At 43.6% G+C, this 12,736-nt stretch overlaps 1 protein-coding gene across 1 annotated transcript in view; it reads right to left on the reverse strand.

Annotated features, from left to right (window-relative positions):
* PREX1 (phosphatidylinositol-3,4,5-trisphosphate dependent Rac exchange factor 1) overlaps window positions 1-12,736 on the reverse strand; it is a 232,398-nt gene that overhangs the window by 42,187 nt on the left and 177,475 nt on the right. The window contains exons 18-21 of the mRNA XM_028735152.2: window positions 6,949-7,097; window positions 6,313-6,398; window positions 4,744-4,880; window positions 2,165-2,330 (exon numbers count right to left, since the gene is read on the reverse strand). Coding sequence (XP_028590985.2) covers window positions 2,165-2,330; window positions 4,744-4,880; window positions 6,313-6,398; window positions 6,949-7,097 — 538 coding nt within the window. The remainder of the gene's footprint in view (window positions 1-2,164; window positions 2,331-4,743; window positions 4,881-6,312; window positions 6,399-6,948; window positions 7,098-12,736) is intronic.

Genomic DNA, 12,736 nt, shown 5'->3' on the forward strand with positions numbered 1-12,736 from the left:
GGCAGTGGAAGCAGTAGGATTAGCAACCAGCGCTATATCTAGCCTTTTACAGCGAAGCACGGGCAGCCATCTTTAACAAGGGCTTGTATTGTGGGCATAATTGTTATGCATAATACATAACACATATCAAAAAAATTATCAGGATCCCTGAAGCAGCACAAAAAGCCATTATGCACAGGAGGAGTGAGAACATGCCATAATTAAAAGGCCCTCTTGGCATTTATGAACACTGCGATCTTACTGAGTTCATTAAAAATAAAAACAAAAACCACTCCATCTCATGGGTGTGTCCACTTAGCACAAAGGAGGACTTGACCCTTCCAAATCTACAACAAATTACAGTCACAGGAAGAGGGTGGGTCATGAAACTACACATCTCAGGTGTCAAAGGCCACCGTAAAGGCGTGTGTATGTATATGAAGTACAACTCCCATCATCTCTGGCCTCATGAAACCTGGGGTGTATGGGAGGTGGACGTTTAAAACATTTGGCAGGGACTACAATGCTATCCCTGTTATATGAACACTTATTTGAGAGCGAGTACCACTGAACTCCATTTCTGAACAGGCACGATTAGGATTACACTGTCAATCATTCAGCCAAAGCACATGCCATCACACTGCAAGTCAGCCAAGAGCACACAATGCAAATATGAATATTCAAAAGCTTTTAAAAACATGATTATCACTGATGAACTTTAAAAGCCCTCCTCGCTTCTGCTCAGTCAACAAAACTACTTGGAATTCTGGCAGTGATGCTTCTGCCAATTATAAGCCATCAAAAGCAATTTTAAAAGTCTTGTGATGTCTTGGGAGAGGGGGTGACACTGACAGGTAGTACTAGACACAACTGGTGGGGCTGGTTCTCAGACCTCTTAGGATCCTATTGAGCAAATACTCAGTCTCAATTTTAAAGCATGTTTTAATTTCATTCATTATTTTGCTGAAATATGGTGCTATGCAATATCCTATTAAGGTATTATTTATATTTGCATCCCACTCTTGCTTGAAGAAACTCAAGGTCTCAACGCTATACCCAGTTTTATCTTCACAATAACCCAGTGGGGAAAGTTCAGCTAAGTAAAGCATACTTCCTTTCAAAGAGAAGCTACATAGGCAAAATATCAAATGGGACTCAGATGTCTTAATACTCTCATGTCTTGCTATCTTGGTCAGTCCCCGTGTTATAGCTTCAGCAAAATATAGCACTGTCAGTAAATAGAATCCCCTTTTCTCAATAACATTCTCATTAAGAATCCCACAGTTTAGCTAGGAGTCAGTCACATCCAATTTGGGGTAACAAGTTGAGAGAAAGACTGAGCTGGCATCCTACGTGGCACAAGGGATACAAGTAATTCAGTAAAATATAAAATAAAAACATTGCCCAGTGTGATATATGTCAACCACAAGCAAAGGCACTGTGCAATTATGTTGGGTTTGTGGCTTGACATTGCAGCTGCCAAGTCAATTTCCCTATAACACTGCATCCAGGGGCTCAGTGATTTTCTCTAGTGCACAGCTAAAGAGGTCAATAAAAACAGATGTACTGTTTTGGAGACAAAGTTTGTATATATGAAACCAGTGTGAGAGACCACAAAGGAGGAGATGCAGGATTGAAGTTCTGCACATAGGCTTCTTCTTGCGGCATCCTGAGTGATCTACCAGATGCCTCACCCACTGACTCACACATGTATAGCACATAGCAGGAAACTGGCACGGTCCGGGGAAATGCCCGGTCTCCAGTCCCTGTAATAGGCAAGGGTTGAGTGGCAACCCTTGAAGACTGTCTGCTGAAGACAAGAAAAGAACCCCTGTTCCAAATTAAACATCCACAGTGATTCAGGTATAAATTATTGTCTCTGTCACCTTCCCTTAGAAGAAAGGCACATCTAGCTCCCATTCTACTGATGTATCATACAAAAATATAAAACTACATTATAATGAACCAGGTCATTAGTCTATCTAGCCCAGTACTTCAGATGGCAGTGGCTTTTCAAGGTCTCAGGAAAGTCTTTTATAGACCTACTATTTGAGATCATTTCTAAGAAGGGGGGCCAGGAGGACTTTTGCATCACCAAGCTATCCCTTCCCCACCCCAACCCCATCAGAGGACAGCTACAGATCACTTCCTAGATCATTTCCCTCATTGGCAGGGAATGTCTTACCTTCGTCTTGCTGGCTGTCATTAAGGGGATTATTTTCCTCGGTTGTAAAGAGATCTCCTTTACAAGATTCAGAATGACTTCCATTCAGGTATGAGTTGGAAGCTGACTGCCGAGCTCTGTCCTCTTCGGCGTCTTCATGCGTTCGGTACACCCATTGATAAAAACCCTTCCAAAGAAAGCAAGGATGTCAGAGAGACAGTCTCCCAAGTTTCACTGGACATTGGCTTTTGGATGGATTTACAGGTATCAGCAACCTGGTCTGCTCCAGATGTTCTGGACGAGCATGGCCAATAATGAGATGAGTATGGCCAATGATGGATGGCCAATGGGGGTGATGATGAACATCAGGCAGATGAGAAGAATGGTAAACAGGACCAGGAAATATGAGAAAATCTCATTTAAAATATCTGAAATCCATATAGTTAGAGAGAAAATCTGAACAGAGCAACCACAACCCCACCAACATAGAGCCAGAATTACTCAAGATCAAACATCCGGTGGAAAAGGAACAGCCTTCACAGCTCTGTGAAAGGCTTACAATATGGGGACCACATGAACCTCCAAGGGGAGGGAGCTCCACAAGCTGGGTGGTACTGCTGATAAGGCCTGGTCCCACATGACTCATACTGAAGCAGGATGTGAAGCAAAGCCTCAGATGATGATCTTAATAACTGAGCAGATTCATATGGGAAAAGGGAGCCCTTAAGATACTCTGGGCCAAAACTGTGTAGAGATTCTAACATGACCTCTCTGTTAGCTTAACAGGGAGAGGCAGTAGTCACAGTTTATTTGCAGCAAAAATAACAGTTTGCAGCAAAAAAGGAGGCCTGGACTAATAGAAAGGGTTAAATCCCCACTCCCAACATTCCACAGTCCAGATCCACCTCACCTTCCCTCTGCAACTATTTAAATTCCCCTCCCTCCACCCATGGCTGCTATTCAAATAACAAGTCTGGCTCATTAAGTGCATAGAGGTGCTTAATGCATTGTCTGGTTTGACCCTGACAGTACCATGATATCCCTTTTTAATATAGCAGATGAAGAGAGAGCCTTGTGATGGAGGAGAATAGCTGTTTTGCTGACTCCTCCCTCTTCTGTGAGTTCCTTTTACTGTTATAAAGTAAAAGCTCCCACTCTATTTATGTAAACATATTTGGCGTGAGGTAGGGGGAAGTGGTTCTTAAAATACGTTTTGGCAACCTGAAAATTATCTCTCTGTTCTTCAGTCCTTCTTCCAGCCACTTCTTGCGTTGTGCAATCACAACATGCAATACTCACCGTCGTGCTTCAGAGGTAGCAGATTAAGCATGTACTACGTTATACTTAAAACAGCTGCACATGTCCATTTCATTTCATTGTGGACACAAGGTGGAACAGATGTGTGTAGCTGCTTCCAGCATGACGCTGCACACTGATTTTGTTTAAAACAGCAGCAGCATTGAGAAGGTACTACTGAAGGCTGCGATGCATTTATTTATTTTCTATCTTTCCAATATAGTGTTTTAACCTGGTCATCTTTGCAGTAATTCTGTGGGACTATGACTTTACAGATGAGGAACTGAAGCAGAGAACTAGAGTGGTCCTGCAAAGCTGTGCCTGAGTAGGGATCGGGACCTGTCTTCCAGATCAGAGTCCACCAGAGCGCAACAAGTAAAGAGGCATTGCATTATTTCCCATCACTCCAAATAATTTCCCCTCTACTCATCAGTTCCAGTCTTCTGTCTGCTCACTGCTTTTTCTTCATCTTGTGGTCCTGATGAAAACTGCCTCCCTCCAATGCTGCTGTTTGCCCCAGATGGAAACCTGATATGGGCAATAGCAGCTGGGGGGGGGGATGTATTTTCATTTTGACTGCAGCATGGAAAAATAGGGGTTAAACCCCCACCACACACAAGACAAATGCCCCACCCCATGCCACAGTCCCAATCTTGAACACTTCCCCCTGTGGCTTCTCTTCAAATAAGAAAAGTCAGCGACATTAAATGCATACAGGTATTTCAGATATCATCTATTTTGGTCCTCAGTGAATAGAGATAGGCTTGAGAGGATTGTGCAGAAAAGCCCCAAAATGACATTTTTTGTTGGGATTCCCCAATGTTTGGGAAACACTGGCCTATTGGATAAATTTAGTCTAACCAGTTAGAGCCACAGCACAGTTTTTGGTTTAAGTGGGATGGGAGTGGAGTCAATTACTAAGAAATGTAAAGTGCACTGAATTTTGTGAGAAGAATGTTAGCATCTAGAGGAGAGAGCTCTGCTTTTAAATCTAGGTTACAACAAAAGTCAAGAGATTTTATAAGGGGGAGTGTTCAGGTCTCAGAACCAAATCTAATTTAGTACTTGGGGTTGTCCCTGCTAACTAGACAGAAGCAGCTTTTTGCCACCTGAACAGGAGTATTTGAGTCTAAGATATATTTGCAAAGTTCTGCTTTCATGTCCCTGCTAAACACCCTCCCTTGTTGATGTAAGTTCAAAGCACACTTACTCAGCAGAACAGTTGCACAACAGCACGATACAGTGTTTTCTTACCCTCTAGAAGTATTATAAGAAAACAACTACCTCCCTAACCCGTTTCTCACCAGATATTCCTGCTGCCTGTTCCTGTATGCCGCAAAGTGCTCCAGAACCTCAGTGTAATTTTCATTCATCACGTTATTCCCGCTCACTTTCAAGACACACTGCCCTGGGTGAAGGCCCACAGCGCTTGCTTCTGATCCTTAAGAGAGGTGGATAGGAGAGGGGTTTAGAAAGCACAGCTACAGAATAAGCAATAAAATAAACAAGCTATTTCTGGTCAAGTGAGTGGCGGATATGACAGATTTTCTGAAGCAACCCTAGATGGGCCATTGGCTCTTCTTAGGTTCTTCTAGTGTAAGCTGTATTATACAGAGTCAGACCTCTCCAGAGTTTCAGGCAAGGAACTTTTCCACCCTTAACAAAATATGTCCGGGATTGGACCTGGGACCTCTTTTCTAGCCCTGAGCTACAGAACTTTCCCCCAAAAGGGAGGGAGAAAGGTTAGTTCTTTTACAAATGATCTTATAATCTGTTTAGAAGGCCAATCCTATACTCATTTATCTGAAACTCAATGGGACTTTATTCTGAGTGACCATGCATCATCGGATTGCACACTGAACTACTTTTCGTTTTAGATTGTCTACATTCAATACGTTTATATCTTGCCTTTCCTACTGATAGTACTTTACACATCATAAGACCGGTGGGAGCGGCAAGCTGGAAACAAATCTAGACCTTCCAATGTCAGCGGCTTTTTCTGGAATAAGGAGCCTGAAGCAGAGCAACGAAAAGGCCCTGCTCTGTTATCCAGACATAGCAGACCAGGCTTCCAGTATTTATTCCAGGCATACTAATAAAGAGGCAGCATATTGCCTGCTAATAGTAGGGATTGATGCTGCAGAGATTGCAGAATAGAAGGGATTGACCTCTAGGTGCCTCTGTGCCTGACAAGGCCAGCTCCAGATCTGATGAAGCCCTCAGCCAGGTTGACATCAGTGGCCCTCTACCCACCCATGAGCTTACCCAGCAAATGGGGCTTGCATTCTGTGCCTTTTAAATATGGTGCCAATACAAGCCCTGGTAGGATTTTGTTCTACTCAGGAGCTCCCAAGTAGAGCTGATCCCTGCCTAAAATGTGACTTGCAGTTGGTGCTGGATTTGGTGTTGAATGCAAGGTCCAATTTTCAGCAAGAATCTTTGCAGCTTGAATTCAAGCCACAGCTGCACAGCTGACTCTTCCTTTGCAGCTCTGGATTGAACTAAAGCCAAGGCCACAAATAAAGAAAAAAAGCATCGGAAGCAAACCTACAGTTCACTCCCAGTTCTTCCTTTGAAGTGACTGACAGGTGGACAGCCCCACCCACCCATCACATGGCCCACGGAGGGTGGGCCAGATGTAGATCCAGCCCACCAATCAGGCCCAGTTCCCCACCTTTGATGTGAAGTGTTGAATTTAGCACAATCCACTACATAGCATCTTGTTTTAATGTACCTTGTTAACATTTTTAAAAGGCAATTAGTGTTCTAATTCAGACACAGGGCATGAGTCATCCTATATGTTACTACGGTTTTCCAGGATACAGCTCCCCTGTTCTGTGTTCAGAGCACATTTCACATCCCCCCTTTCTCACCTCTCCCCACAGCATGAACATATGGTGGTGCTGCTCCCCGAATCTGGAAGCACAGCTTTTCACTGCAATCTGGGATTTTGATAATCCTGTCAAAAATAAAAGGGATGTGGGTGACAACAGTCCTGCTTAGTTACATCACTGGTATTCTGTGCACATGTGGTTATTCTTCATCACTTATTGAGTAATGTCTTGGGCTTGGATTCTAAGGGGAATTCTGTGACTATAGGCAAACAAACACAGCTCAACAGTCAGATGGGGGGGGGGTCATAAGATCACATGAGAATCAAATGGAATCCAGCAGCTCTAAAAGCTCTTTCACCCAGAAGCAGGGATGTCACGCTGGGGAGTTTTTCATGACTACTAAATTCATGCTATCCTTAATTCAGTATCATTTGTATGCTAAAGTTATTAACTCTGATGCATAAGGCATACAATGAACATTAACTATAAAAAGAAAGGTATGAGTTATGATTTTATAATACATGGTTTAATGTGTACGTTTGCTCTCAAGACTGCACTAGAGTGTAGAATTGTAAAATGTTTACGTTGCCTTCATTATGATAGGCATTAATATATATAATATTAACTGCTCAGAATCAGCTTCCAAGAGCAACCTGGATTTTTCTGGCGACTTACTCTTTTGCCTTGATTGCCACAAGAAGCCGAAGAGGTCTCCGAGAGCAGAAAGACTGGTTCAAGATGGTCTCCACCTCTTGAAATGGGCGCAGGAACACCAGATCCTCATTCATGGAATAAATCTTCCGCCCAACCTGCAATCCAGCCATCTGAAATGACACATGAAAGTTATAAACCACTCCACGCTTATCATTCCATCCTTTATCATTTGAGTAGCATGTGGCAGACGGTATGTGAGATAATGGATTTACAGCTGTGTTCTGGGCAGCCCAGGAGTTCCTTGGAAGCTTATCAAGTTTTCCTACAGAAGACTGTCAGGTGTTTCATTCTGGGTGTGTTCTAGATCACACAAGGTCAACTGCAGAAGAGTACTGTGTGTGTTTTAGGCCACACAAGGTTGGCTTTTTATTTGGTCCCCCAGATGCTGCTGAGCTACAGTTCCCATGAACCCTAACCCCAAAAAATATGATTTAATTAAGCCAGGTGCTGCCTATAAATGTACACCAGAACCTTTTTTTATGAATCAGGATTACTGAATGCTCTTTCAAAGGGTGAGAGAAAACCTAAACAAATGTGAGTAATGATCTACACTAGTTTCTGTATTTCCTCTGCTTTTGCTACTCTTTATAAGTGAGCACAGTTATCTGGATAATGAGATGCTGGCTTTGTGCAAGAGCTATCTATCGATTGGACAAGGGCCAAAATGCTTTTGGATACAGCTCAGCAAATTATCAGACATCTGCTCGTCAATTGTTCCTTCAAAGCATGGCAGTAAACATGCCTCCCAATGGAAGAATGCTTTTGTTGTTGCTCTGTGCTGATATGTTGTGGTTGTATCAATCACAAATCAGTTCCATAATTAAAACATGCAGAGATGAAGCATTGCAATAAACACAGAATTATTCTACCATATGCAGCGAGAGTAGGGAACCTTGTTCAGCCCACATGGCAAAGGGGTGTGGAGCCAGGGGCAGAAGTGGGTGAAGTAACAGGTGTAACTCTTGCCAAAGTTAGAGGTTTCTACCCACTTGCACTTATATATTGATCTGGTCAATCAAGAGGCAAGAGCACTTGAGGATGGAGGATTGGGAAGGGTGGCCAAGACAGACGTGAGGGCCAGACAGAGATGTCTAGAGGGCCGCATTTGGCTCCCAGGTCTGAGGTTCCCCACCATGGGTGTAGATAGATTTCAAATAGAATTAAAGCAATCTACAGCAGAGGTCACCAACATGGTGCCCATGGGCGCACATTTTCCCACCGTGGCCTTATCTGATGCCCACAGGGTCCCCTCCCCCATTTCCCATACTGAAATTAGACATTAAACAGGCATTCTGTTGTGGGCAATAGAATAAGTTGTGCTGCAGTTTGTCTGGTTTGTGAGTGTGATCATGGTCCTAAAAATGATTGGCAGCCCTTGATCCATGGACAAATGAAAAATAAGCATTTTGCAATTCAGAAAATGCGCACAATTAGATTGTCTCTTTTTGTTATCATTGAAAACGGGACTATTTCTAGGCTTGAAATTTTGTGGGGGTAATGTCTCTTGAAATGAGAAAAACAGAATAAGATTAACAAGTTGACAGTCAGGAATTCAATGTCCTATATACTGTAGCTCCATAAGTAGCAGACTGCTTCAGGCAAAATTTACAAAACAGGCAAAATTTCCTGATTTGCATCATATGTCTGAATTTAGGTTTTCTTGATTGAGAGCTTTGATTAAAAAATCTTTTTCGGTATAGAATAAAATCACAGCCAAGCTTGTGGAAGTGACTGATTAGTTTGGGTTAAAGGGATATATTAGCAGCAAGGGGCCAATTCTTACATATCCCCCATTTTCCAAAGAAAGAATCAGGATGCAACATTCCTGCATTGCAGGGGGGTGGATTAGATGACCCTTGGGGTCCCTTCCAACTTTACAATTTCATGATTCTATGACATGAGCTGCAGGGTCCAGTTGTGAGTGAGAGATGCAGTAAATAATGGAACATTGAGCCCTATGCCTCTATGCCCATCACTTAATGTGTGGTGCATATGAATACAGATGTGCAAACATTTTCATGTGCTGTTTTAACAGCAAGCATCAGATATATACAGCATGGCCTACAGAACGAGTAGAATACTTAAAAGGCTCAGCTGTGAACTGAAGTCACTCACAGTCTTGAATTTCTATATGGGCCTCAGACACCCAGGGATAATAATACCTATGTTACTGGTTTGCTGTAAAAACTACTAAGTGCTACATAAATGCTGTTATTATCTTCTCTGGCACCTGAAGCATGGTCCAGAACAGTTCCAATTCAGATCCATGTAAGAGAACTTCATTTACCCATTGTGTCTGCCTGTCCAGCACAATAAGCTAGCGCATTAAGAAAAAGCATTGCTTTGGTTAAGCTCTTTGTGGGCTTCCAGATAACCACGAGGCCTGCCAAAGTCCCAGTTTTTAGATTAATCACTTGCATCTGCAGAACCTGCCTGTTGTTGACTTTGGTTATGCAGATGGGAGCAGGCTAGTGTTGCTAAGCAACGGCAGCACAGGGAGACAATACTGCATCTCTGGGTCTTCTTTCTCAAAACCTTTGGGAGACAGAATGGGGGAAGATGGGATGCTTAATGCACCCCAATAAAGGAGCTGCACACACAGGTGGATACCCAGACTTCATATGCTGCTGCAGGAGCAAAAAGAAGGTCCCCAGCCTACTGAGATATCCCAACAGGTGAACCTGTCACCATGATGTCACTCAGCAATGGACCAGCACATATGGAATCATCAGTCTGCAATAGATGCCTAGGATGAAAGGCTGCAGGGGGATAATTAGCTGGGGGGAATATCTTGTGCAGGGTTAATTAAGGGGCACAAAAGGGCCCGCTACCAGGACAGGGCTGATAAATGGGTCAGTGGTACATACCAGGAACTGGTGGCAAAATCCACCTCCAGGGAGGTAAGACCTGCTCAATTGTTTATGTGTCATAGCCAATGTGGACCTGCCACTGGTGCTGCGGATAATCCAATCCAACCAGCACCTCATTACGACTCATTTCCCAAACGGCACACACCAAGAATAAGGAAGAGTGCCCAGCACTCCCTCGGACAAATTGATAATAGTGCACAGTGCGCTAGGCTACCTCACCTCAGTATTAAGGGGTCATAGACACACAGTGGCTTTCACCAGTCAGTGGCCAAATGTGGTGGTCTTATCCAGCTCAGCTGCACTGAGAGACCATCCTCAGGGCCTGCCTGACATTATTTAGTTCTACCTGAGGTGGAGCAGCAAATGCTGCCCACCGCCGCCACAAACTCAGACAATATTCCTAGTACCACTGATTAAGCACAGAATTGGCTTTAAAGAAGAATTTTGTTCCAGATCGGTAGGTAGACCAAACATAATCTACACTACTGCTCACCTGCCTCTTCTTTCCAAGTGACTCAACTCAACATATGAGTTCCTCAAACCCAAAGAACTGAGGCAGGACACTAACTGAATATTTGCTAGAAGGCACGGTATATCCCAGGCATAGGCAAATTCAGCCCTCCAGGTGTTTTGGGACTACAACTCCCATCATCCCTAGCTAACAGGACCAGTGGTTAGGGGTGATGGGAGTTGTAGTCCCAAAACATCTGGAGTTTGCCTATCCTATGGATTTATACATGCTTTCTCTCCTCCTCCTCTTTTTTGGTTGTATTTACCCACTAAGATTTACTTGTGTATACTGATCAATTCATATCCCTCACCATCTGCTGCCCTAAACAGCTGCCTCTCTTTGCCTAATGTTAGGGCTGGCCCTGAAGTAGGTGGTTGGTCAGACCAAACACCTCAACTTAAAGGAGTGAAGAAAAGCACAGAAACAGGAAGTTTGTGGCAGAGGAGAAGTCATTCCATCAGATTAGAAGCTTTTAGTTGCCAATGGATCAAGAGGTCAAAGAATCTGGGAAGATGGGGTGCCTATGGTACAAATATGTGAATTCTTCCAGATTCAGAAGGGAAACGGGTACATGTTACCCAGAACTAACTTAACGAAGCTGAACATATATTAAATCATAGTAGACCTTTAACAGTGGCCAGATGTTTTTTCAGGAAAATAGTATTTGTATAAAAGCCGATTTGTTTCTAAGAAATTTAGAACTGAAGATGAGAACAAAGAGTTGGCTGATATCAATCTGAGCGCCACTTCCAATGTCACATTTTTGCTCCATGAAGAAGTACATTTGGAATAACACAAAACACAAAACAGAATGTCACGAGTGTAAAATCTGCATGGATTTCATTCAAAAAGTCTGTAAACGCTTTTTGCAGTCAACTTCTGAGATGTTTCCTGAAAAGCCCTCATCATTGTGAAATAACATTTTACATATTCACTCTTCCATTGCTTAAAAATATTATGGAAGAATCTTCCTGGCATGATTAGGAAGAATCAGAGTGACATAGCAAGCAGTAAAGAGATCCTTTGAATGTGTGTTTAATTTGTTTGCCAAGGGATTGCAGAAAAACGGCAGAATGTGGTACTAGGTAAAGAATGCCAGCTTTTGTTTAAAAACAATAAAATAATTTCTAGTTGTTGAGGCTGTAAAGACATGCTTGAAAATGTGCAGCAATGCCTGGTGAACTTTCAAAAGCCAGAATAATACTGAATAAAATAAGGTAAAGGTAAAGGTACCCCTGCCCGTACGGGCCAGTCTTGACAGACTCTGGGGTTGTGCGCTCATCTTACTCTATAGGCCGGGAGCCAGCGCTGTCCGCAGACACTTCCGGGTCACGTGGCCAGCGTGACAAAGCTCCATCTGGTGAGCCAGCGCAGCACATGGAAACACCATTTACCTTCCCGCTGGTAAGCGGTCCCTATTTATCTACTTGCACCCGGGAGTGCTTTCAAACTGCTAGGTTGGCAGGCGCTGGGACCGAGCAATGGGAGCACACCCCGCCGCGGGGATTCGAACCGCCGACCTGACGATCGGCAAGTCCTAGGCGCTAAGGTTTAACCCACAGAATTTATAAATATAAATTTATATTTATATTTATAAATATAAATATTTATTTATACTGAATAAAATATTTATACTGAATAAAACTGGGGTTCCAGTGCCTGCCCATCCCCTTCGCCAACAAAACCAGAATTATGCAGAATAATGGGGAGGGGGAACCATTTCAGAGAAAGTAAGATAAATGATAAGTGATTCGGATTTGCACAGTTGGGATAATTTGCACAGGTCACAGAACTTCTTATGGCACAGCATACATTGCCTGGGTGCTGAGTTTTAGTTTAGGGCGGACTACCCTATCTAGTGGGACACCGGTGACGCTGTGGGTAAAACCTCAGTGCCTAGGACTTGCCGATCGCATGGTCGGCGGTTCGAGTCCCCATGACAGAGTGAGCTCCTGTTTCTCAGTCCCAGCTCCTGCCAACCTAGCAGTTCTAAAGCATGCCAAAGTGCAAGTAGATAAATAGGTACCGCTCCGGCGGGAAGGTAAACGGCGTTTCCGTGCACTGCTCTGGTTTTGCCAGAAGCGGCTTAGTCATGCTGGCCACATGACCCGGAAGCTGTACACCAGCTCCCTCGGCCAATGAAGTGAGATGAGTGCCGCAACCCCAGAGTCGTTTGCGACTGGACCTAATGGTCAGGGGTCCCCCCTTTACCCTATCTATAATTAGTCCACACACATGAAACCTTATCTCTGTTCTATCGTGTTTGTTGTGATTAAAGTGAGAGTGGCTGACTCCCAATTTGGAGACCCCAGCTGGCCTGCCAAGCAAATTTTCCTGGCCCCTCAAGAACCCACTGACTTTGACCGCA

The sequence above is a fragment of the Podarcis muralis genome, chromosome 5, assembly GCF_964188315.1.
Source record: "Podarcis muralis chromosome 5, rPodMur119.hap1.1, whole genome shotgun sequence".
Lineage (NCBI taxonomy): Eukaryota > Metazoa > Chordata > Lepidosauria > Squamata > Lacertidae > Podarcis > Podarcis muralis.